This window comes from Xyrauchen texanus, chromosome 10 (genome assembly GCF_025860055.1).
Source record: "Xyrauchen texanus isolate HMW12.3.18 chromosome 10, RBS_HiC_50CHRs, whole genome shotgun sequence".
Lineage (NCBI taxonomy): Eukaryota > Metazoa > Chordata > Actinopteri > Cypriniformes > Catostomidae > Xyrauchen > Xyrauchen texanus.
Genome location: NC_068285.1, coordinates 16282568 through 16309637, shown reverse-complemented (window position 1 = coordinate 16309637; position 27070 = coordinate 16282568). Strand labels below are relative to the sequence as shown.

Sequence of the window (27070 nt, the reverse complement as noted above, 5' to 3'; positions counted from 1 at the left end):
AAGTCACAACCTCGTTCCAATCCCCACTTCACACACACATACACAAACAAAAGCACAAACACATGTACATGCCCCAAGCACATGCACATCCACATAAACCCATGCACACACACACACACACACACACACACACACACACACAGAGAGAAAGAGAGAGATAGTTAGGCAACGGGACTGCTGTGTGGCACCATTTGAGAAGGTGCAAGAAAAACAGAGATGACCGAGTGCGTAAGAGAGAGAGAGATCGAGAGAACTTGTGTGTGTGTGCATGTGCCCTCTCTCCCTCAGTCTGTGCCACCCCAGGGTGGGAATGCTAAGACAGACAGTCAGTTTATTTTTGGGTCAGTGACAGTGTGTCAATGGCCGCAGATGCATCGCAAAGGACGGCTCTGAGATACCAGCAGACCCTGGTCAGTCACGGTCTCTCTCCTGCTCTCTCTCTCTCTCTCTCTCTCTATCTCTCTCTCTCTCTCTCTCTCTCTCTCTCGCATTGTGTCTTCTGCTTTTTCTTCTGTCTGATCGCTCATTAGTGTGTTATGTTTTGCTTTTCTTCTGTCACTTGAAATCTTTTGATCTCAAAGATGTTGCACAATATCTGCATGACGTATATTTCTATCACTGCTGAGTAAGTTCTGACTGGGCAATAACTGCAGCGCTCGTGGGAAAGTGTGACAGAGCTTAGTCTGCATAATCTTCTCTTTTACTTTCTAATTCACTCTATCTCCTCTTTATGTAAGCTGATTCGAAGCTCTGTACCCTCTTTTTGCCTACTGCATGAATTTTGAATTGCAACATTTTCTATTAGACAAAAACAAACCCAGTCTGTACACAATGCCACTTCATATGGGAGGATAACTTAAATTGATAGTTAATGTGAAAAACTTTTGGGATGTTGACATGTCCTGTCGTGTGACATGCTATACTCCATCTAAAACTATTGTAAACAACACTTTTTAAATAATTTAAAGCTTTATACTGTAATTATGAGGAAGTTAGTTAAATCACAAAGGAGATATTTTTAACATGCCTATTGTTTGTCAGATTTTTCCCCTTAGAAGAAAGACCCCAGTAATGTCATTAGAAGTCTCCTGTAGAGTTTCAGAAAGAGAATGCCAAGATCTCAAAGTCTGCAATCAAAATTCAAAGATTTCAATATGAGTGCAAACATTTCTTATCAAATTCTTCCAAGACCACTATCTAAAGCTATCTAAATAATATATTTTAACTATTGTGCATGCAACTTTTATATTATATATCCTTAGATATCATATTGAGAGATTATATGGAACTACAAATTAATTTGTCACGCCACAAGAGTGGTGAAAAACCTAGTATGCATTTTTCCCTCTAAATCTTAACCTAAAATGTGTTGCTTTGAATGGAGAGAACTATATGAGGCTGAATGTTGGGAGACATGATATACTGGATGATTCTCACGAAACCTGTCAAGAAAATATTTAACTCCAATATCAAAAGAAACAAATCAGAAATTATAATTTAGCATAAAGAAACTAAAACCTAATTTTAGGCACATTAAGATTTTATATAGGACATTGTGACAGTATTGTCATGATGGTTAAAGTTCACCTAAAAATTACAATTCTCTCATCATTTACTCACCCTCATTCCATACCAGATGTGTATGACTTTCTTTCTTCAGCAGAACACAAATGATGATTTTTAAAAGAATATCTCAGCTCTGTAGGTTCTTACAATGCAAGCGAATGGTGATCAGACATTCGTAGCTCCAGAAATCACATAAAGCATACATAAAAGAAATCCATATGACTCCAGTGGTTAAATCCATGTCTTCTGAAGTGATATGATAGGTGTGGGTGAGAAACAGAACAACATTTAAGTCCTTTTTTTATTCTGAATGATGGGAGTAAATTATGTGAGAATTTTCATTTTTGGGTAAACTATCCCTTTAGGCACAATTTACCCCTAATTGTATTTACCACAATGTGAAAAACATTTAAATTACTTCTATTGTAAAGTATTTGAAACAATATTTGACCTTTTCTTATAATAGCGCTCCATTGGTACTGCCTTTAATTTTTTATTATAATTTGAAAAATCATTGCACAACATGTATATGATGTATTACGGTTTTGAGAATCATCACTGAAAACAATGGGAATAATAGAAGAAAAACATCTGGACGTGTTACGTAATGACACGTTTCATGAGAAATGTCTATGATGTTACTCTCTGAGAGAGCAATATCAACAAGTTAGTATTGCTTTCTGATGTAATCATTTGAGGTCATTCTTTGTGAGCCATTGTAACATTGATTCGGAAGAACTGGGATGAAGATCCATGTGCGGTTTATTAGACAGATTAATCAGAGTACAAACAGGCGTGGGTCAAAATATCAGGAACAGCAACAGCACTGAAGACAGGGCAATAATCGTGGTCAGTAATAGGCAAATGGTCAGGGCAGGCAGCAGACTGATAACAGCAATTGTAAACGTCATCAGTAACAGGCAAATGGACAGGGCAGGCAGCAGACAGGTGACAACAATATCCAGATAAACAAACCAGGGTCAGAAAGCGGACAGTGGACAGTGGACAGTGGACAGTGGACAGTGGACAGTGGACAGTGGACAGTGGACAGTGGACAGTGGACAGTGGACAGACGCTCAGTAATGTAGCCGTGGCAAAACAAGACTTCGCATGGATACTAGTTTGCTCAGCGCTTAAATAGTCCTTGAAATGGGGAACAGGTGTGTGTGTAATCAGACCAGGTATGTGGGTTGTGGGACTTGTAGTCCAATTGTCAGTATTCAGGTGAGAGAGGCCTCCGGTGGCAGATGAGAGGATTTTCCAGAGTGGTGTTTGTGACAGCCATATACATTATGTGATGTACATTGATTGAATAGTGAAGAGCCACTGCCCAGGTGGTGGGGCAGGTTCAGTGGCTCAGGTTACTGACCAGGGTGGGTTCAAGCCCCAGCACCAAGATGCCACTGTTGGGCCCTGAGCAGGCACTTAACCCAGGTTGTCGGGATTGTCCTGTAATAAGTGCAGTAAGCGACTGCCATCATAAAATGTAAATGTAAAGTGAAAGAGACTGTATTTGCAATTTGGATCATTTTGGCTGTTGCAAAAAGCCATTATGTTCAGCTCACCTACAGTACAGAGTTCCTAGTAGTGAAATACTATAAAATACTTTTATTTACAATGATAGACCAACTAAGTCACAATTTCTGCCCTTATAATGCATGTATTTGTGATATTTTTGGACAGTGGCAGAGATAGGGGGTGGCCAGGGGTGGCCGTGGCCCCACTCGCAATTGCTGTTTTAGTCTCTTTTTTTTTTGTCATTTTTTGGCACAATTTAGTTCTTTAGAGGTGAAATCATCTCTGTACAAAATTAACATCACACATCAAGGTCTCTGCACCTCTCCATCCCTGGTGTCATTGTATCAAATCAACCCCCCCTCACACAGTCCGACAATATACAAATTCTGCCCGAACATCTCTATGCCACCACAGACTGATCGCTTGCCCCTGCCTGGCCACCCCTTTGAAAAACTCCTGGCTCCGCCCATGTTTTTGTTTGTATTTTTTCATAACTTCCAGTTTACATTGTGGCTCTGCAACTCATTTGGATAAGTCACATTGTTTACATCTGCACGTGAGGTCGTTCCTCGCCATCTTCGTCTTTTTTGTTTATCGTCCTTGTTTTATTGTTGTAAACTAACATCGAAAAGTTAAAAAAAGGAAAATTTACAGATGGAAAGAGTGTGAACACAATGGGCAGGCGTGTTGGGATACAGCAAGTGTGGTCATCACTTACAGTAGTACCAGCTTTGGAAGAACTTCTTTTTTAGAAGACCTTCAACAGAATTACAAATGACTTTACATAACATCACATGACAACACCATAACAATCGCCTCAATAGCCTTCACATAGCCATCAGCATGGACCTAAAGCATGGCGGTATGCCACTTTACACCCCTTCCAGTGATTGACTGTAAAATATGTATGGATGTGGATAACTTGGGCATCTTAGCTTTTAACATGAAGGACTTAAGCTTGGGCACATTGGCTTATAAAATGAATTAATATTTGTAAATGTGTTCTAGGTATCTTTTGATATCTTTATATGTTATTTGTGATTGTGATCAACCTGCGTGAGTTACACATTTTGCCATAGCGCTACATTTATTCTTAGACGTACAATGCTAGTTAGCATGACACTATCAACTGATTATACATTACTAACTTTGAGTCCTTGAAATACAGATGAGCAAATTGGAAGACAGAGAGGTACAGGAGGAGAGAGAGAGAGAGAGAGAGAGAGAGAGAGAGAGAGAGAGGTGTGTGGAGAAGTGTGGCTCTGAACATTGGGTCACACCAAAGCTATTATTAGCCCTCCGGCTAATGTTACAAGCCTGGGTAGAAAGGGGGATAACTCATTTAGGTATAGATTCAGACAGGATGGAGGGGGTGAAATATGGAGAAAGCAAGAGATTACATGTACTGTGGGAACCTGTGAGAGAAACTGGATAGATACATGAGATGCAAGTGAGAGTCCTATTATGAGGAAGAGGGATAGATGATAAACCATCTACATGGACCCATTCCAAAGTTGAAAGTGAGCACTTTAATTCAATAAAATGTTGGAAGCGCAAATGCCAATAAAAACAAATATAGTCACAGGTGAAGTAGATGCATTAATTTAACATTTAGAAAACAAATAAACCAGGAACTTAGAACTTTAAATCTAGGATTTTCTTTGTGTTTTTATAAAGATATAAAGCTAAAGCAATTTGAATTTAAACAATAATGTTGAAAATTAAAGTCCAGTTTATGCACACCACCATTCACAAAGGCTCTCTGGCCTTGTAGCTTGTACACTATTTAATTTTTAGGCTACGTATGAATAGCATAGCTTGGAATCAGTTATACTGTGAAAGCATAATTGTCACTCACATGTTAATGAAAGATTGTTTGTGACTGCATAGTGTGACATCTGGTGTGACCTATAAGCTCCATGCACGTGCGATAGAATTAAGTCTCATTAAATGTGGTAATTTAAGACAGGCAAAGCATGCACTTCGAAGCTTTAAATATAGTACATAGTTAAATACAATGAACAGCATCTGGCCAAGTCAAATCAAGGGAATACCTGCACCATTGAAAGAAGTATGCTAAACCAGGGACTAAAAACGGTTCAGTGAAAATTTTATTTTTAAATGCTTTCTTTCCAATCATTTTTTAATGAAACCAAAGGCCATAAAGTTTATCACAGTAAATGTATAGAACTACACCACTTCATGTTGCCCAAAAAAATGAAACATGAAATTTGATCCTGAAGGTGCTGCATCACACATTGATTTGCCTAATTGCCCGTTGTGGATGAATGAAAACCTTTTTAACAACTATGTATAATTACTACCAGTACTCTAATCCAGATACAAGGAAAAGAGTATTAGAGGTAAAACGTATATTTCTCAGTTGTTTCCAAGTCTTCACTGAATTATTATGATGTACAGTATGATGCATTTATACAGATTTGATGCTGCCTGTTTTGACTGAGAAGCAGATCTGTAATTAAAATGATTTTTGAATGAACTGTATGCTTGTCATAATTTCTATGCTGATAAACCCACCACAGGAAAAAATTGAATTGCTTATATTCGCCTATTTTGGTGAGGCACATGGCTTATTTTGGGCTTGTTTTTCCAGACCAGATTGCTTGTTTCTCTTGTGAGATCTGGCAATGCTGCAATGGCATTTCACCTACCCTTAGAGCAGAGTACTGTCACTTTAAAAAGAGCGTTATTAACTGTTCTTTTATTTTGTTCAAACCAGTTACTATTTGGAAAGTCGGCTGCAGAACTTCAGAACCAGAATGAAAAATACAGTTGATTGTTTTTGCTTCTTCTTCTGTTTTTATATATATTTTATTTTATTTATTTATTTTACATGTTGCCTTTCAAGGATTCTATTTATGTACAGCTGTGTTTAATACATTTCTTCTCTATAAGTTATGCCCCTTTAATCATTCTGTGCTCAGTTTTGGAGATGGCTCCTCATGTGAAATTCTTTAGGCAAGACTAGTTCAGTTCGGCTCATTCAGTAGGCCTCATTTTTATTATTATTATTATTATTAAAAAATATTTACTCCTAAAGAAATTAATTGTAATTTTGAAACAAAACACATGATATGAGGACTCCAATCATATCAGTAACGGTAACATTATTCTTTATGGAGAGGATGCCCTCATGTTAGAATCACATGATCAGTCAAATACTACTGGCTTAATCTCAGTAACCGCCCTGTTATTGGACACTTTCATTCTTGGATTACATCATGTGATGTGAATAATCATGTCTGACTGTGAATAGTTAATTTCTTCCTTACTGGCATCTGTCACTGAAAACTATTGATTTTGAATGATGCTGCATCCACGCCCCTAGGTGTCACTGTAAATCCAAGATGACATCAACAAAGTCAATCATTCAGAAATTGGTTAGACTCATGTGTTACCCTTATTAAATGTATGCACTGAACTCTTTGACTTGTTTATCCTGTTTTGACTCAGAAGGCTTTTCAAGTATATGATGTATTCTGCATGTTTATCATTTCGCATTTGCATTTTTTTACATTATCGATCAAGTCTCTAGTCGACTGGATTTTGTAGCACTTTTATCCACCTGTAACTTGTAATGATAAAGTGAGAACACTTTTTATTGTTTCCTTCATTGCTTTATAAAATGAGATTCATTCATCAACAGAATAAGGTGTTACGTTTGAAAAGTTGAGGCACATTAAATTTTAAGGAGTTCAACTATCAGCAAAGAAATTGTTCTTTTGCATTAAATAATCACTGTTTATAAGTATTGCATGTATGGTACAGAAAGCATAGTCAAAATATTTTGACCTTCTCTAATCCTAGTGATGAACACTGTTGACAAGTGGTGTTTGTTTTTGCATGTGTGTGAGAAATCAAGAAAGAGCAAGAGAGTGCAATGGGAATCAAAGACACTGGGAATGTATCTTCCAGATGTCTGGGTCTTATCCAGACGGTTATAAATCTAAATGTAGACAACTGCTCTTCCGCCGGTGGACTTTCTCAAGCATGGCAAGATTTTCCTCTATTTTTGGACTCTCCTCTCTCACCACTTGGCACTTCATGCTTATGAAAAACAGGGTGACATATTACTCATGCTTTTTTCTCTTCCCCAAAGACAAACAAGTTTTTGATAGGTGTTCCCCTGACCATTTATTATGGAGCCAATTCAGTGATGGAAAAATAAGCTTGAGGTGCACCGTAATTTATTAGCATTTGTCAAAACTTATGATAAAGTTGTTGTATTTTTTAAATTGCTCAACAAAATAACAACTGACAATTGAAAATAGAGAGCTCCTGAATAGGTTTTTCCCCAAAAAACACGTTTTACTAACATCTTGTGGCGTTTTGGGTTCCTTGCTGCTGTTGTTTTTGGCTTGCTCTCTGGGGGCCTAAGGACAAATAATTTTTGAAGCATGATTTTCAATCAAGTTTTTCATTTAAACAGCTTAATTAGGACTTGAGCCATTACAGAAATTACAGCAACATTTTCTGTTACAGCATAATTTTCTGTATAGCTGCTTTGAAAATCGCTACAAATAAACATTTTCTTCTGTGATCAGCTATATGGAGTGTACAGGGAACACCCCGGTGGGTCTCAGCGGAGAGAGACCACCCGCCTGCTAACAGAGAGACAGCGTAAAAAACATAACCACCACGGGCACCACCATCACAGTCACCGTGTGCGGAGTCAAAGCCGAAGTCGCCATCACAGTCGCCACCATCAGGATCTGGACATTGGCAGTGTTGAAGACAAGCAGGAGCAAGAGCAGAGCCACACATCATCGTTCAAAAAGCGACGCTCCTACTCCAAGTGCCGAGGTCAGGGTGAAATACTAACAATAGAAGATTGTATTTAGCCTACAAAGATGAGTATGTGAGGTTTGGAAATGTAATATGGAGGTCATTGTACTGTTTTCCCAGACTGTGTGGCTCGAGTACAGAAGTTCTTTGTTTCTAAATTGGGTGAAGACTGGATCTTTTTGGTGCTGTTGGGTATTACCATGGCATTAGTAAGCTGGACCATGGACTATGCAAGTGCCAAGAGTCTACAAGGTACTGCAACTCAGGATTCCACATTTACCCATTATCTTCCATGTCTGGTGTCCTTCTCTTTGCTCCTCTGTTGATGAAAGTTTGTCTTAGAGGTTGTGTTTAATGTATTTAAATGCAAAGTGTGTAATTTTTGTACCAAACTGAATTGCAAAAACAAAGGTTTCCCAAAAACTCCCCACTGTCTGCCATTGGTTGGGAAAACAGATTGCCCCACCCACATTCACGCCATTGGTTGAGCTAATGTTAGGCTGGTTGGGTGCTCAAACAAACAGAGCAATGTTTTGATAGTTTTGAAAAGTCTTTTGAAAGTCAACCCACGAATGGCTTACCTATAGTTGTTTATGCAAATTAAGCTGGGGATAAATTAATGTATTTTACTAATTAATAAGCTAAATAAAAATTGCACACATGCACATTACCTTCAAAGTCAGGTTTAATTTTTGTTTATCTATTTCCCAACACATCCCTTTTATATCCCATATTTTTCCCCCATGTTTTTTCCACCTATCTTACAACATCTTCCATTCCTTTGTTACACTGATCTTGCTTTTCTCTTCTGTCCTGACCCTGTTTCCTCTCTCTCTACCTCCATCACTGCTGTCCCCGTCCTTGTGTCTCAGCCTATAAGTGGTTTTATGGGGAGTTGAGGGGAAACATCCCACTGCAATACCTGGTCTGGGTCTCCTATCCCATGGTGCTCATCTTGTTTGCCTCCCTCTTCTGCCACCTGGTCGCTCCTCAGGCCATTGGTGTGTACTCTCATCTCTTTCCTCAACAGTTCCCTTAACCTCCTCTACTTTTCTATTCACTTTAGCTTTTGTATATCCTCTGCTGTTGCACTAGCTGTACCCTTAAATAACCTATAACCTCTTTTGTATGCCATCTCTGCATACCCTGTCTTTACACCACATGCAGCACAGTGTGACAAAAGTAGAGCCCTCCTGTTCAAATCAACATAGTTGTCTTTGCATACTGGTCATTTTTGATAGTTCTTGTTTTGTTGCATCCTTTCATGTCACTTATTTGCAGTGTAGATGAGGTGTTAGATCTATGCTTTGCCCCTCAAACATGCCAGCTATGGCTATGTATATAATAGCATACTACAGTACTATGCTTACTATTTCCACAGTGTACGGGATGTATGCACTGTATATCCGGATGACCCACTGTATTTGCCAAAATGTGCATTATACAACAGAGCACACAGCAAGGAACACTATATCCCAAAATGTAATGCACTCGACCTTCTGACCTTCTATTTCCAGTTTGACATATGAACAGAAAGTAATATGATCCATGATTTTTAACATTGTTTCAATACTGTTTTATTGGACTGCTAAGAGATAAGACTTTTTTTTTTTTTACTGCACACTATACAATAAGCTGTGGCCTATGCTAGTGTAACATATTTAACCCTTTTCTGTTTCTTCTGTACTCCACCTGATCACTGTTAGATTTACTTCACAACAACGCCACCTGGTGGTTCATCTTCTGCATTCACCCAGACCAGTGGTTCTCAACCTTTTTGATTTCAAGGCCCCGATGTCAAAGACCTGTCTGATTAAAATAATTAATCATGGATAATATTTGATTCTAGAAGTTTCAGAAAGTGTCCGTTTAGAATTTTTAAAGTGTTTTTTTTTAGCATTTTAATTATGTGAATTATTTTAATATTTCTTATTTTTAATCAATTTTAAGTCAATTTGAGGCCACCTTGGAAGTGTGCTGAGGCCCCCTAGTGGGTCCCGGCCCCTGGTTGAGAACCACTGACCTAGACAACATCTCCAAACAGATTCCACATAATCAGTGTCTGCAGTTTTTTTGTTTGTTTGTTGTTGTTTTTTTTGTTTGTTTTTTTAATGTCCAAAATTCCATGTCCAGCCTCACATTTAACGCTCTGATTACACACTGATGTTTTATTAAAAAAAATGTCCTCCTTACCTGCAAGCTTTCTCATTCATTTTCCATTTAGTTTATTTCTTCTTCTGTCTCTAATTGCCCCTCAGGCTCTGGTATTCCAGAACTGAAAACCATCCTCAGAGGAGTTGTCCTGAAGGAGTATTTGACACTCAAGGCATTTATTGCCAAAGTGGTGGGACTCACTGCTGGCCTGGGCAGTGGTATGCCAGTTGGCAAAGAGGTGAGACCATTTGATTTTGCAGTGTCTGTGTTCATAAAACATACACTCTACCCAATCTGTCCAAAAACAGTCTGAGATGATGATTCTTATTCTTAATGATATATATTTAATAAATATAAATGAAATCTCCAAAGAATGAGTGCAATAACAGGCAAATTTAAGAATGGCTGCTTAGAAATACTGCTCTTGGATTGGGTGAGCATGAGCGCCAACTGGGTCAACTTGGGCCATCTCAGACCTTTACCCCTAAATTCTGTTTTCTTGATATTTTTTTATGCTTTAGGGTCCCTTTGTACATATAGCCAGTATCTGTGCAGCTGTGCTCAGCAAATTTATGACTTTCTTCTCTGGAGTGTATCAGGTAAGTGCATGGACATTCTGTAATGCATTTTTGGTATTTCTATTCATAAAACTGATAATGCTCATTTATCATCTAGGGTGACTATCTGTTTTTTTTTTACACACCATATATGAGGACAGTACTCATATATCATCTAGGCCATTTATAACTTGTACCCTCAACTGTGTCCACTTTCATCTCTTTGTCTGCCTCTGTGTCAGTAGAGCCCATATTGTTATACAGACATCCTCACAGTGGGCTGCGCAGTGGGGGTTGGATGCTGCTTTGGAACCCCTCTTGGAGGTAAAGTGCATTAACCCAAAATGGTGTTTCACTAACTGTTTCATATTTCTTTTCCTCGTACATTTAGATCATCTGTAAAAAGGAGTGGTGGTGGCGTTATTGGAGTGGTGGTGGCGTAGTGGCTAAAAGCACAGGGCTGTTAATCAGAAGGTCACAGGTTCTAACCCCACAGCCACCACCATTGTGTCCTTGAGCAAGGCACTTAACTCCAGGTTGCTCCAGGGAGATTGTCCCTGTAATAAGTGCACTGTAAGTCGCTTTGGATAAAAGCGTCTGCCAAATGCATTAATGTAAATGTAATGTAAAAGGGAGTTGACATTAAATACTTGGAACTAGGAAGTTGTCCTGCGGTATGACATGTCCATGTGGTTCATCTAATTTAAACAGCATTTTCCTAATTCTGTTATTATTATACATGCAAGTTTATGAGCTCATAGTATTGAAAGAAAGAATGAAATAATATTGAAAAATGTATTATTGTCTGGTTACAGGACCTAAGATGTACACTTTTAAATATTTATTTAATTTTAAAAATGGCTGAACATTTTTTTGGTTATCATTCTTCAAGAAGAAACAGATCAGTACAGCTTTACTACTTTAGATGACAGAAAACCCTGCATTTGTTCTATGTGCTGTTTGAAGGTGTATTGTTCAGCATTGAAGTCACATCAACCTATTTTGCCGTGAGAAACTACTGGAGGGGCTACTTTGCTGCCACATTCAGTGCTTTCATATTTCGAGTGCTGTCGGTGTTCAATAAAGATGCAGGTGAGATAATGTGCTAAACCGTATTCTTCAAAAAGCAAACTTCAAACATTGGATGTATTGATATGGTCAGAAGCCTAGTCTTTTTATATTCTTCCTAATCTGCATCTATATTTTTTCTCTCTTGACTTTGACCTCTCAGTCACCATCACTGCTCTCTTTCGTACCAACTTTCGAATGGATTTTCCCTTTGACCTGCAGGAGCTCCCGGCGTTCGCCATTATTGGGTGAGAGCGTGGGGCGAGAGCGTGCTGTTCGTGGTGAGGGCACAGTCCTGAAGCTGTGTGTGTATGTGTGTGCCATTCAATAACCCTTGACACACTCGCAGACCTGACACACACAGCATATACACTAGATGATTACAAGTATGTGGACACCTCCATCTAATTAAAGGGTTTGTCTGTTTCAGCTGCATCCATTGCAGCAGCTGCATAAAACCAAGTAGGTCTCCTTACTGGGATAGTTCACCCAAAAAAGAAATTCATTACAATTAAAAATGCTAATCTTGTACTCACCCTTATACTATCCCAGATAAACAATTTTTTAGAAGAATATTTCAGCTCTCTAGGTCCATACAATACAAGTGAATGGTGACCAGAACTCAGAAGGTCCAAAAAGCACAGACAGTCATAGTAAAAGTAATCCATATAAATCATGTGGTTACATTAATGTCTTCTAAAGCAATACTATTACTTTGGGTGAGAAACAGATCAATATTTAGTGACATAAACATGTGAACTGATTCCCCTCATGCAGGCTGCTGTTAGAAATTCCTGGGCCTGGAACATAATGTATTAATAGGACCCCCCTCAGTTAATCGACAGTGGGTGGGGACATTTCGTTTTGTTGTCCGATTCGGGGTGGGGGGTGTTTGGGGGGATTTTACTTTAACATGCTATCTCCATGTTTTTATCTGCGTCTCCTGCGGAACACGTATAGATGCGCTCTACAATATTGAACCTCCCTCCAGTCCGGCCGAATACCCCCCCCCCCCATTCTGGGACAAAAGGTCCAGTTGTCCCCCCTTATCGGCTGCCCTGCTCTCATGTGTACTCTTTATAGTGAAAAGGACTTCATATTGATCTGATTCTCATCCAAAGTGATTGTATCACTATAGAAGATATTAATTTAATAACTGGAGTCATATGGATTACTTTTACTGTAACTGTCTGTGCTTTTTGGAGCTTTAAAGTGCTGATAATCATCTCTTACATTGTATGGGCCTACAGAGCTGAGATATTCTACTAAAAATCTTTGTTTGTGTTCAGCTGGAGAAAGAAAGTCATGCACAGCTGGGATGGCATGCGGGTGAGCAAATGATGAGAGAATTTCAATTTTTGAACGATTCCTTTAAGGGCAGTCCACACAGAATTCGTTAATGTGTTACAAAAACCATTAAATATAATATGGAACAAAATGTCTTGTGGCTTTTTTAAAACACAGCGTATTAAAAGTGCTGTGCTTTTGGCATGAGATGCTGAAAAAGCAAAAATATAGTGTTCAACAAGCACATATGGGTGTAAAGTTTGGCTGTCCACATATTTTTGCCATGTAGTGTATGTGGTTGCACTTAAACTTTTGAATTTTTTTCAACTGACCAAAGTGAGCAGATGTCGGTATTATATTTGATTTGCTGGATTGCCATTTCACTAACACATTTTGATGAAAACGATTGTTCCACTTCTGTCACTCACTCGACGTTGTGTCGATGTAGTGACACTAGGGGTCGCTCTTGGGAGCCCCAAACACCTCCAATGTTTGAGAAAAGCCCCGACCAGGCTTTGTGCCCAAGGTTGCCATGACCCCTTTAGGAGTCAGGTGATGAGCCTGCAGGCGTAGCAGCCCCGGAGGAGGCAGACCGTCTTATCATTGCTGTGTCCGGTGCATGCTTTTTGCACCTATTTGGATTGCACACAGAGTTCTAGATGCTCTGAGCAGCTCTTTTTCTGCTTTGGAGGACAGTGGAAAGGGATCCCACTGGATCATGAATGAAATCGTGCTGGTATACCAGGCTGTGCCCGCCCCTTTGGAATACGAGCACACTCTACGAGGAGTCTGGCATCGTCGTGAGCACTGGCCAGTGGCACCTCTCTAGCAGACATCTGCAGGGCAGTGGGCTCGGCAACACCCAAAACCTTCGAGACTTTTTGTTCTCTGAGTTTCGTCCTGTGCATTGTCAGGTACGAACAGGTAAGGTTACGGGACAGCTGGCCGGGTATACCGCTTGCATACAGCGCCTTTTCCCTCCATGAGGTGAAGACGTGCGCTTCTTTCCCATGCGAGTTCATGAACTCGTGAACCCTGGATGCCTTCCTCCCTAGCCATGTGGCTCATGAAATCGGCAGAGGAGTTCGCAGACAGACCCACTACGTGTACTAATATGCCCTATACTGTGATAGTTGCTCCACAGGTTTGTCCCTCTTGTCACAACGTTGTACTCTCCGCTGAAATGGTCGGGACCTTGTTTCGGCTCCTCAGCACAAAACCTGAATTAGTGGCCGCATTCCTGCTCCTTTTATACCCGTATGTCCGGGGGATTTGCATGTAAATTCCACTCGCCAATTCTCATTGGCCTTTTCTCAGAGATTGGAGGTGTTTGGGACTCCCAAGTGTGACCCCTAGTGTCACTATATCGACACAATGTCGATAACAACAACTATAACAGACGTTTTTCTGTTGTGTCCTATAAAAAAAAAAAATCTATTTTTGTTTATATATAATACAAATAAAGACAATCACTATTTGGAGTGTACTACAATATAATGCACTATAATGTCCGTTTTGTATTTTATTGCTGGAATGATTGGATGTTTTTATGTTTGTTTGCAGGATTTCTTGTGGGTTTCTGGGAGCTTTCTTTGTTTACCTCAACCGCCAAGTCATCCTGTTTATGAGAAAACCTAATATTCTCACACGCTTCCTAACGAAACAGTAAGAGAAAATAACAAAAAAGCAAATGAGAGCAGACAATATGATCTTTAACTTTAGCAGATCTTAGTAAGTAGCTCTTAGTTAGTAGTTAAAAGGTGGTTTGTAATGTGAAGTGTTTTCAAACAGGTTTCCCGAACACTCCCTCTACCTTTGTTGCTCATGAATATTATGTGACCGTGGCAACATTTTTGCAAAACGAAATTTCATGCATTATTACACTTTGGCTGCAGTTTTCCATCGGGGGGCACCAAAAACAAGTGAAAGTGTGTCTTAATCAGATGAAGCTTTTAAGGGGAATATAAGATTTTAATGCATAAAACGTACCTCCCTAACCAAACATTTTATCCTAAACCTAATCAATAGTGATCTAAAATGAGAGGTTAACAAAACAGACATACTTACCTTTAACCAACGTTGAAACTGAACCGATAGTGTCCAAAAAATAATAGAAAGGAAAATAACATTTTCTGAAGCAACCACATTATCTCATGTCACTTCTATGACACTTTCATCTCACATGTCAGCTTCCATGCTTGACTGGTCTCGAACAACGACCAAAGTCCAACACTCTTTGAGGTGAGCTACTACGGAAACTAATCACATTGGAATTAGTGTGTAAATGTAGTTGAGTCTGTAATGTAAGTGTTCAAATGTGTCGTTTTTCAAATGACGTGTTATATTAAAATTATTTTGATATAACATACCAGTGTATGAGTAATAGTGTAAAAAATAAGTGTCTTTTTAGTCATAATCAGCCACTGAATTCATGATTAATGTGAAGGTGAATAAAACCCACTGTTGTTGTAGTGCTTTTAATGTTAATTTCACCAGGAAACTGCGTTGAAACATTGAATATTGAACGTAAAAGCCATTTTGCAAAAAGGTAGTCATAGTAACTTTCATTCTTTGAGTCTAGGTTGCATTGTTGCTGTCGGTTGGTCAGGATACTCAAACTAACACAGCAATGTTTTGATAGCATTACCATTGGATCATTTACAGTTGTCTTTGCTCATTAAGAGCATATAATTTTTTAGACAAATCTAAAAAATGACACACTTAACCTTTAGTAGAAGTTAATTAGTAATACAGACACAACCATATAAAATATATATAATATATAAGTGTTAAATTGTTTCTTCACAGCCGACTGATTTTCCCAGCTGTTGTGACTCTTGTGGTTACAACACTGACATTCCCTCCAGGCTTCGGACAATTCATGGCTGGAGAGGTCAGAAACATCTCTTATCAACAGACATGACCATTCTTCATTTTGAAAGCTAAAAGTTAATTTGTCTGTCTAAACGTCCGTTCATACTGAACATGTTTTTGCATCCATCCATGCTGTTTTTCAGGTGTTTTCTGCCAGACCGCATCTTTGCCTGTTGCGCCGCGTCTTTTATTTTTCAGCATCTCGTGTAGGATGAGAAGGATATAGCTGCAGGCAGAGCTCCAAAAAGGGGCGGGAACTCCAAACTGCCTGCAAAGATATAGAGATTCCCTAACCTAACCCTTTCCCTAACCGTGTGAAAGTGATGCCCCATTTTGGAGTAGGCACAACCCCCTTTTGGGTAACCATGCACTCTTTGGAGATTCTGCCCCCAATTGGAGCAAAACTTGCACAGGAGAGCCATATTTTTAGACACATTTTTTTTGTCTGTAGTTAAAGTTTTTTGTGACTCCTGCGTTCTTTTCGTGCTTTTTTATTTTTTTTGCACAAGAACATGTTTTGTGTGAACGGACCCTAAGGACAATTTTCTGTTTATGTGCCACAGTTTGTTCTGTCTTTCATTCAAACTATTTCCAAGTAATGTCATATTTTATATAATCTAGATTATTTAGATTATTTATATATTGTTATTTTTAAACGGATTATTTTGCAGCTGATGCCCAGAGAGTGCATCAACTCTCTATTTGATAACTTCACCTGGACTAAAATATGGGGATCCCCCCACCCACCTGGTCTTGGTCGCTCAGCTGTCTGGTTTCACCCTGATGTCAGTGTCTTTGTCATTCTTATCCTCTTCTTCATCATGAAGGTTGGGCCCTGTGCTTTAAAAAAAAAAAATTATTTACAAATTTTTTTCATTTCATTGGAATTGAAAAAGTGCACAAAGTGTCTTGGCAAAAAGAGTGACAAAACAGCAAAGTAGCATGCACTGACTCGTTTGGCCTCAGTTATCATGTTATCATTGTCTTGGTGGCTGCAATGAAACCAGCTTTTATTCATGACAGTTCAGCAATAACAATCGTCTGTCATTTAAGCTTTTTTCTTCAGCTGCTGATGCAAACATTTTGCTCTAAAGTCAGGCTTTTTTTGTTTTTGTTTTTGCTGACAAAGGTTTTTATTTTTGGCAACTGTCAACACATTATTATTCACCTCACAGTTCTGGATGTCTGCAATTTCTACCACAATGCCCATCCCGTCTGGAGCTTTCATGCCTGTCTTTGTACTGGGTACGTCCCCAGCATTTTTCATTTACATTACTGATTATATTACTGTCTTAATTACTTCTATTTATGGATGCATTAAGGAACAATTTAACATAAAAAAAATACATAACAAAATATTTGGGACATTTAGGACAACACTGTAAAGGGATCAATGAAAAGGAGGAGGCGAGAACCGGATTTTCAACATAAATAATATTTTAATAATAAACTGAAACAAAGGACAAACACACACATGACGGACATGTCCGTAAATGATCTCTCTCTCTCCTGCACGATCCTCTGCAGTCGACCTTTATCCCTCTCGAAGGCTTGATTAGCCTAATACGGGACCGGGTGTGTAGGATCACGACCCGGCCCCGCCCTCCGCCCTGCCACAAACACATTTAATATAGGCACCTGTAGTGTTATACATAGGTGTGTAGCTGTTATAGTGAATGCAGGAGGAGGCAGTCAAGGGTTTGGATCGACATGCGGTTTTTATTAATCAAAGGAGAAAACAGGAACAAAGGAAATAACCACGATGGGCAAAACAAAACTAAAACAGGAGAACATCGAAGGTACACGGAAACTGGATGACCACGACAAGACAGGCAGGCAGGGCAGGCAAGACAACAGGATCCGGGCATCAACAAACATAAGAACAGTGGGAACATGAACATTCAACGATCGACAAGGGAAATGGAAAACAAACAGGGTTTAAATACACAAGGTAATGGAACTAAACGACAAACAGGTGAAAACAATGAGTGAATGCAGGCAGTGATGAGGGCAGGGAACTATGGGAAATGCAGTGCATGACAGTGACATGGAAAACACGGGGCAGACAACCAGGGAATTGTGACAGAGTGTTGGGGACCGGGAATCATGGTGACGGTGACATGGAAAACACGGGGCAGACAACCAGGGAATCGTGACAGAGTGTTGGGGACCGGGAATCATGGTGACGGTGACATGGAAAACACGGGGCAGACAACCAGGAAATCGTGACAGTAGCATACTGTATTTGATGCATAGATTGATGCATAGCATGTCCATGACAAATCATATAATTAAAATATATAAGAATGTAAAAAGGAAAGTGTACAGAATATTAGACGTCTTGTAATTGTTCATTTAGCAATGTAACAATGAGCTTTGGTATTAAGTTATAATATGAAAGTGGTGTACAATAATGCCTTATGCATGTGTGAGTGGATGAATACAGAGCTTCTGTATGATATACTGTATTCCACTTGTAGGTGCAGCATTTGGTCGTTTAGTGGGTGAGATCATGGCTACTCTCTTTCCTCATGGTATCCTGTTTGATGGAATACTGCATCGCATCATCCCTGGAGGGTACGCTGTCATTGGTCAGTCATCCTTTCCTCCTCTTCCAATCCACCTCTGTTATCTAATGTTTTCTCATGCTTCACTGATGATGCAACATCATGTCTGTCTCCCTTCTTCTCCTTGTCTCCAGTCCTCCACTGCATGACCCCTGTCCATACACTCTCCTTTCATTATGCCACTCCTCAGTCTGTTACACTGGTCAAGTCTACCTTGTTTTACACTGCAAAAAAATTAAATATATTTCTTACCCAGTTTTGTGTCTAGTTTTACAGTAAAAACATTTAAACGTCTGTAACAAGATACATTTAATGAATTTACTAAATATTAAAATTGCAAACAATATTACAGTTTTTAGAGTAATCTAACAAACCTCGGTGAGGTTTATGCTTTAAACAAGAAGGAAAATCAAATTGCTAATGAGGTAAGAAATTTAAACTTAATTCAAGCGAAAGCAAGTTTATTTGACTTACCCCATTTGTAAATTGTTCTTTTGTTAATCTTAAGATTTTGTTAGTAATCTGAAAGCTATAGACTTAATAGCGTATGTAATTTTGCTTCTCACGTAAATGTATCTTGTTTGTAAATTGTACATTTTAAGTTTGGAGTTTAGACATTTTTAATGGCAATCAAGACAAAAACACAGAGTAAGAAAATGATTCTTTGCCGTGTAGACCACTCCATCTTTCTGTCCTGTTACTCTGTTGGTAAATCGTTTTCTCTTGCTCTTACTCTGTAGGTGCAGCAGCACTGACTGGAGCGGTCACTCACACCGTTTCCACTGCAGTGATCTGTTTCGAACTGACCGGTCAGATCTCTCACATCCTGCCCATGATGGTTGCCGTCATCCTGGCCAATATGGTCGCGCAGGGTCTGCAACCCTCACTGTACGATTCCATTATCCAAGTCAAGAAGCTGCCGTATCTCCCCGAGCTGGGCTTCGGTCACATAAGGTGTGCAGGCACAACAAACACCACAAATGTGTGATTTCACCATGTGGTTTATTATAGGTTTCCATTTGTTTTTATTAAGTCATTTATTTAGAAATAATTTATTTAAACTTTAAATTAGTTTTATTTTTAAATGTATATTAAATATATTAAATTAAAAAATTTATATTTAATAAATAAATACATATATTTATTTATTTATTTATTTATTTTATTTATTTTTTTGTCCTTTTAATTTTGGCAAGTTTTCACTTAATGAATGTTAGTTTTTATTATTTTTAATTTCTTTTTAAATTTCGATATTTGATTTTTTTATATTTTAGGACTGCCAAAGTTGTGTGTTAACTGCTATAATTTGTATAGTTTAATGCTGTTCAATGTTCAATTTCTCTGGGTGTTTAATGAAGGCAGGTTGTAAAGGTTTAACATTTTATATTATTTATTTGTGATTATCTATAATTTATTTTTGGCCACATCCACACTAATCGGATTTCATTTGAAAACTCAGTTTCCTAACGACGCTGTTTTTCAAAGTATGTGGTAATGTTACGAGTTTTCATTAAGCTGTTTTCGGTGGAGGAAAACACTGTTCCACTGTGGATAAGAGGCATAAAAATAGCTAGATCAATGTGTTTTCTACTGGAAAAACACCACTATTGTATGGTGCATTATGTCATAAAACAGCTTGGTTCACAGTGCAGGCAGGTTTCCTCACGCTCGCATGCTGACATCACCTCAAAAGTCCTTGTGATTCATTAGCAGCAGGAGCTATTAGTAAATACACTTGTCAACTAGTGGCAGCAACATGAAGCCTTGGCACCCTTCCAGCTACCAGTTAGACTCTCCACACACATTAGATTTGGGCTATTCATTACCTCTTTATCAAGGACACGGCCTTCACCTTATCTGTGTATCTACCCTTTGTGGTTCAGAGTTATTAACCTCTTTTAATAGTGTCAACAATATATAGTGTGTCTTACTGTTGAGCATCTGTTTTCTTGCAGCCAGTATAATATATTTGTGGAGGACATCATGGTGAGAAAAGTGAAGTTTTTATGTTCCCAGTCTAAGTACAGAGAAGTTTTGCATTTACTGGATTCAACCTCGCTAAAAACCATCCCGCTGGTGGACTCAAAAGGTAATATCACACAGGCTGCTTGTACATGTTGTCTAGACAATTGTTTTAGGCTAGTTGCACCTCTCAGAGAACAGAATTTATGCATTGCATGGAGTATACCTAGGTGAGATTTGTATTTACATATACAGACATTAAGTGACCATCAATGGAGTTGCAGCCTATAGAGTGTTTCAAATCAGTTACTTTTAAACGTACTTATTGTTTCTGAAGGTAGCTACCTATGTAGACATTAGGCAGCAATGCTTTGGTGTAAAGGATTTTAATGCTCATTTTTATCTGGCTACTGAACTCACTTCACCTTCAACAGAATCTATGATTTTATTGGGCAGCATTGAGAGGTCTGAGCTTCTCGCCCTCTGTGATTGGTGGCTGTCAGCAGAGAGGCGGATCCTAATGCAAGGACAGAGCCCACTTGGTCAGGTGCCTTGCACTAAAGCCAGCTGGGAATCCTTTGACTTTGTTGATGAGGAAGTGGAGGAGAATGACGAAGAGAAGGTATCTGTCAAAGGGTGTCTTCAAAAACATTTCTTTATTTCTTACTATTGGAGTGTTCTGGGGTCAACACAAGTTAAGCTACATCGACAGCATTTGCGACATGATGTTGATTAGCACAAAAAAATATTTCTACTCGTCCCTCCTTTTCTTAAAAAAAAAAAGCTCCCCCAGGAAGTGGGGGCCAATTTTTGTAGCAGAAATGTGAAGCTTATAATTTTATAAAAACACTTTAATTAATTCTTCTGTTAAATTCATGTATTTTATTAGCTGTAAAGTTGTTTAAATCATAATTAAAAAACAATTATAGTTGAAATTACATCGTCATGGAAACGAAGATGTAAAATGTACATCTATATAGCTGTAACGTTACACAGAAAAGGTTAGTAAGTGATTTTATCACACTAAAGTCATGTTAACAAGCATATTGTTTATGTCTTGTGGATAAACTTTTGAAACTGTGAGTATTTTAACATAATACAATTGGCCTCCATTGACTTCCATTGTAAATGCCTCACTGTAACCCAGAGAAAAGGAAGGACGAGTCTAAATAAATTTAGTGGTAATTAACATGATGCCAAAAGTGCTGTTGATTGAGCTTGACTTGTATTGAACCCAGAACATTCTTTCAAGTTTTAGCTCCTCCTTTTTGTTGGTTTAAAAAAATATATATATTTTTTGGTTTGTTTGTTTTTGCCCGAAAACTCAATGTCAGTTTGTATGTATTGTGAACTGTATGCACTGAAACATCCCAGGAAAAGGCTGATCTTGTTTCTTTGAGTTCAGTTTGTATGTAGTCAAACTTGCATCCATAGAAACATCACAGGAAAAAGTGAGACTAATTTTGTACCCTTAATAAGTACCCTTAATCCATTGAAATATAATATAACTGAAAATTACTCTTAGAGAGAAACTGAAACATTTCTTGATGAATCTTTATTTTGTGCAACTTTTTTATATGACATTTTATCTTTGTGGACTTTTAGACTATGCCAGTTCAAGAGGAAAGAAACGGCCCTCTACCTTCATCCAAACCCTCAGAACCCTCCACCAATCACACGTCGCCTGGTGAGAAAATACTCCATTGAACATATACTGTTCAAACCTCTTTAGAAATCTTAATAAACCTCAAGCAGTCACTTCAATTGATCAAGCATCTTGAGGCAGTATAAATTATACACATCTTTTAATCCGCCTTCCCCCTTCGATCTTTTCATCTCTCTTTCTCTTTTCTAGATAAGGGTCCTTCGCCGTCTTTCGGGAGAATTTTACGTAACTTCTTTTCCTCCTCTTCGGAAAGACATGTAGAAGGTCAGCTCCAGGTACATTGTTTGTGTTCAAAGATCTTTGTGTGTGTGTGTGTGTGTGTGTGTGTGTGTGTGTGTGTGTGTGTGTGTGTGTGTGTGTGTGTGTGTGTGTGTGTGTGTGTGTGTGTGTGCTTTCCATCAAGTGAATTTGTGTGCACCAATTAAACTGCTGTCTGCATTTATGAAAATTTAATGAAAAGGCAATAAAATGAGAATAGGAAATGTATTGCTAATGGTCTGCATTAATATTCATCAGTGTTTTTCAAGGACAAGTACGGTTAAAGGGAAGTGAATGGTCTTCCATTGAATTTTTCGATATGTAAAGTAGTAAGCCCTTCTCATTCTAAAATGTTGGTAAGTTAATGTATTTGGATCAAATACAATATTTTATGGATGAACAAACGTATTTATTTTTCCATTTAGGAGCCATATCCTCCATCTTTAACAGACACAATGACACCAGAGGAGGTACTTGCAATACCACAATGCACAAACTACCAAATGAAGCAATATTTAATTGATCATGAAATTAGTTTGTATCCATTATTAGGATGTGGAAATTGTTTGATGTCTTGTGTAGTTTTGTAGTTTATAAATGTACAACTAAAAGTTCAACTAAAATAAAGTACCACATAGCCAAGTCAAAGCCATACCTGGTTGTGATTGTTTTACATAGATCAAAGCATGGGAGAAGTCAGAGATGGAAAAGCCTGTTGAAATTGATCAGATCAGAATAGACCCCTCCCCCTTTCAGCTGGTTGAGAGAACATCATTACATAAGGTGAGAGGAGACAAGCACAGTGTTACTATAGGAATAGTTCACCCAAAATTAAAAAAATATGTCATCATTTACTCACCCTCATGACATCCCAGATGTGTATGACTTACTTTCTTCTGCTGAACACAAATTAAGATTTTTCGAAGAATATCTCAGCTCTGTAGATCCATACAATGTAAGTGAATGGTGATCAGACTTTTGAAACTACAGAAATCACACAAAGGAAACATAAATGTAATCTATATGACTCCAGTGGTTAAATCCATGTCTTCTGAAGTGATATGACAGGTGTGGGTGAGAAACAGGTCAATATTTAAGTCATTTTTTACACTAAATCTCCATTTTCACTTTTACATCTGAAAGTTACACGTTGTGACTGTTTAGTTTTAACATTCACATCTGAAAGTGAATGTGGAGGTTTAGGGAAAAAGGACTTAAATATTGTTGTTTCTCACCTCTGAAGATGTAGATTTAAAAACTCGAGTCTGATGGATTAATTTGATGTTTCCTTTATGTGATCACCGAAGGTCTGGTCACCATTCACTTGCATTGAACTGACCTACAGAGCAGAAATATTCTTATAAAAATCTTTGTTTGTGTTCTGCAGAAGAAAGAAAGTCATACACATCTGGGATGGCATGAGGGTGAGTAAATGATGAGAGAATTTTAATTTTTGAGTGAACTATTCCTTTAATGTGATGTGAGCCATTCATAGAATATGAAACATTGTCTCAATAAAGCACGATGAGATGGAATGATTCAGACTCACAGTATGATTCAGGATTTGAAGGTCAATAAAACTTGACTGTTCACTTTTTTCACCTCAGACTCATACCCTGTTCTCTTTGCTGGGCCTGAGTCATGCATATGTAACCAGTACTGGCAAACTGGTGGGAGTTGTGGCACTAAAAGAGGTAACCCATCTATCCATATATCCATCCATTTCCATATACTGTACATCCATCCATCCATGTTAATGAGTCATTGACAACTAAGGTTGTCCGAAATAAAAATTAGAAATCTTTTAATAATCTAGTTTAAACCATTCATGTCAACTTCATAGAAATGTAATCTTTGTGTTCATGGTGGTTTCATAAATTTATGTTAATAAGTTAAAGTTAATAAACATTTATTGCATATTGTACAAAGACTGTGTGTGTGTGTTTGTGTGTGTGTGTGTGTGTGTGTGTGTGTGTGTGTGTGTGTGTGTGTGTGTGTGTGTGTGTGTTTGTGTGTGTGTGAGTGTGTTTGAGTGGTTTATGAGGACTTTTCTACAGTTCTATCTAGTTCTATCTAATCTACAGTTCATAAAGTATAAAAATCATTAAGTCTATGGAGAGTCCTCATAATGATAGCCGCACCAACATGTGTGTGTGTGTGTGTGTGTGTGTGTGTGTGCGTGCGTGCGTGCGTGCGTGCGTGCGTGCGTGCGTGCGTGCGTGTGTGTGTGTGTGAATGTTCGTGCTCAAATTTTTTTTTACAAATAATAATTATTTTTGAGTCACGAATATCAAGAAATTTTCTTACGGTTAGTTTATTTGACCTTAACAAACTGTGCCTTTTTATAAAAATGTACAAAAATATCTGATTTTCTTTTAAAATAAATTATTTAAAAAATCACACATGAGGGTCTAAAGTTTCAGATCATTGACAGTAATACAACTTTATCTTTGTATTTATGATAAATAGAAAAAGATAATGGATTAACAAATTTCAAAATTAAAGCAATCTTAAAAAATCCCATGAAATTGCTTGACAAGCAGTTTTATGTCCTGTTTTGACATTTACATTTATGCATTTGGCAGATGCTTTTATCCAAAGCGACTTACAGTGCACTTATTACAGGGACAATCCGCCCGGAGCAACCTGGATTTAAGTGCCTTGCTCAAGAAAACAATGGTGGTGGCTGTGGGGATCAAACCAGTGACCTTCAGATTACCAGTTATGTGCTTTAGCCCACTACGCCACCACCACTCCATAAAGACATATTTTCTATTGAAACAGGAAGTTTGAGCGGAATATACTGTATTGAAGGGCTTGCACCTTTTTTCCTTTAAATAGCCAACAGACTTTAGTTACGTCACAACATTGAACATTTGCTACTTGCTTGTTTGTTGCGGGGGGGGTATTCTAATTTTATAGAGCATTTGATTGGACAAAAATCTTTGAAGTGCAAATGAGTATCCGTTTTCCTGGAAGAGAAAATCTTACCATTTTAAATGCATATTGAGTATCTTCTAAAAGTGAATTATTTCAATGTTTAGGAGTACACTAGCATATATACAGTATAAACAACCTCAACCTATAGCACACATGCACTAAAAACCACAAAACTCTAATTTTAACCCCCTAACGCAGATACCTCATTGGGTTCTTTCTTCTTTTGCACCAGCTCCAAAAAGCCATTGAGGGCTCCACACGCAGTGGCGTACGCCTGCGCCCCCCTTTGGCCAGTTTCCATGGCACCATTCGTAAGTCTGCGAAGCGTCCACATACTTCCTCCCCTCCCTCCCCCCCAGGCTCCATCACAGCCCCATCTTCACCTCTGTCCGCCCCTGTGGTACCCCATTCTCATTCTCCGAGCCCAGCAACCCCAGTCGGGGACACGAAGAAGGAGATGGAGGTTTGGATTGAGGGTGTGAAAAGGGAGGTGATCTTGAAGAACAGCAGTAGCATAACCTTAGGAAGCAGCAGTAGTTGTGGGACAGGAAGTAGTGACAGTGAGGGAGGAAGTCCCGATAGCAGCCCCACCCTGCCACCTTCCTCTTTTCCTCACATACCTCTCTCCACCCTGCAGCTGGTCCCCGAGAACAAAGAGGGTGAAGACAATGAGGACGAGGAGCCCATTTAAAACAAAGAGTTTGGGACATATTTATGTGTGATTTGTGTATGTTTTTGTTACATTTTTTATATAATGATTTCATGTTTTGTATTCCTTTGCTTGTTTAAAGGTTTTAAATTGTCTGTCCTTCTCAGTATTCTTCTCTTTCTGTTTCTCTTACCATCAGATTTTGTAAAGCTGTAAAATTTTAATTTGATGGTTGGACATTGTGCCACAGGAAAAGTAAACTAGAAATATCAGGGGAAATTATGCTTTACTAGGCCTGGAAAAGTCATAGAAATTAGTAGCATCATAAAAAGTCATGGAAATGTATATAGTTAATATAATTCTGTAGTTTTTACCTTAATACTGATCTTGTGTAGAGTAAAATTTGCTCTCAAACCATATGTCCCTATTTGTAATCAAATTCTACTTTTTAGTGGTCGAAACGATTCATAAATTAGACTAAATTATTCCTTAAATATTCAGTCTGAATCAAGATGATTTTTAATATTCCATTCCCAGTAATCACAAATGACTGCAGAGGTCATGGACAATTCATAAGTCAAGAAGAGATTTTTTCTCTAATAAAAACACTTCAAATGTTCTTTTCTTTTTTCACATTTTCCCGTTATGTTCAGAAGTTTTTTGCAACAGACCCTATGACTGTCTGTCATTTTTAAAGGATTAGTTCACACAAAATTGAAAATTCTGTCATCATTTACTCACCTTCATGTCATTCCAAACACGTATGAAATTTTAGCAGAATGCCCAAGCTGCTCTTTTCCATAATAAAAGCATACAGTGATCACGTGCTGTCTAACATTAAAAAGTTATATATATAAAATGTATGTACAGTATATAGTGTATATATTTATATATATAAAATGTATGTACAGTATATACTAAATATACATTCTAGTTTTCTGAAGCCGCTATTCTCTTTAGCTTTTAAATCACATTAACACTATATGTATGTCTCACCAGATTTGACGGATGAGCATCAAATCTCAAGCACGTGACCGATCACAATGCGGCAAGTTTGAATATGCACAATTGTAAATTAATTTTCTTCTTTTTGAGAACAATTCCTTTAAAGTTTTCAGTGGCATTCTGGAATATGTTACATAAATCTTTAAATATAAACTGAAAATGTAGAGGAAAAAATATATAATCCCTTTTTTTT

At 38.2% G+C, this 27070-nt stretch overlaps 1 protein-coding gene across 1 annotated transcript; it reads left to right on the top strand.

The window, feature by feature from the left end:
* Positions 1 to 254: 254 nt before the first annotated feature.
* LOC127650672 (chloride channel protein 1-like) lies at positions 255 to 26916 on the top strand. The gene is made up of 23 exons (XM_052136255.1): positions 255 to 410; positions 7650 to 7908; positions 8011 to 8142; positions 8763 to 8891; positions 10149 to 10282; positions 10566 to 10643; positions 10847 to 10925; positions 11568 to 11693; positions 11833 to 11917; positions 14520 to 14621; positions 15765 to 15849; positions 16502 to 16657; positions 17006 to 17075; positions 18311 to 18421; positions 19138 to 19351; positions 20353 to 20486; positions 20794 to 20981; positions 21965 to 22046; positions 22215 to 22300; positions 22709 to 22753; positions 22962 to 23066; positions 23891 to 23977; positions 25456 to 26916. Exons 1-23 carry the CDS (start codon positions 360 to 362, stop codon positions 25912 to 25914), a joined length of 2997 nt encoding a protein of 998 aa, XP_051992215.1. The 5' UTR covers positions 255 to 359; the 3' UTR covers positions 25915 to 26916.
* The last annotated feature ends 154 nt before the right edge of the window (positions 26917 to 27070 follow it).

Excerpts from the sequence above, each read along its gene's own strand:
- LOC127650672 (XM_052136255.1), top strand. The coding sequence starts at position 360 with ATGGCCGCAGATGCATCGCAAAGGACGGCTCTGAGATACCAGCAGACC. Across the intron at positions 20,982-21,964 it reads AGGAGAATGACGAAGAGAAG|ACTATGCCAGTTCAAGAGGA; the intron begins GTATCTGTCAAA and ends GTGGACTTTTAG. Across the intron at positions 22,754-22,961 it reads ACACAATGACACCAGAGGAG|ATCAAAGCATGGGAGAAGTC; the intron begins GTACTTGCAATA and ends TGTTTTACATAG.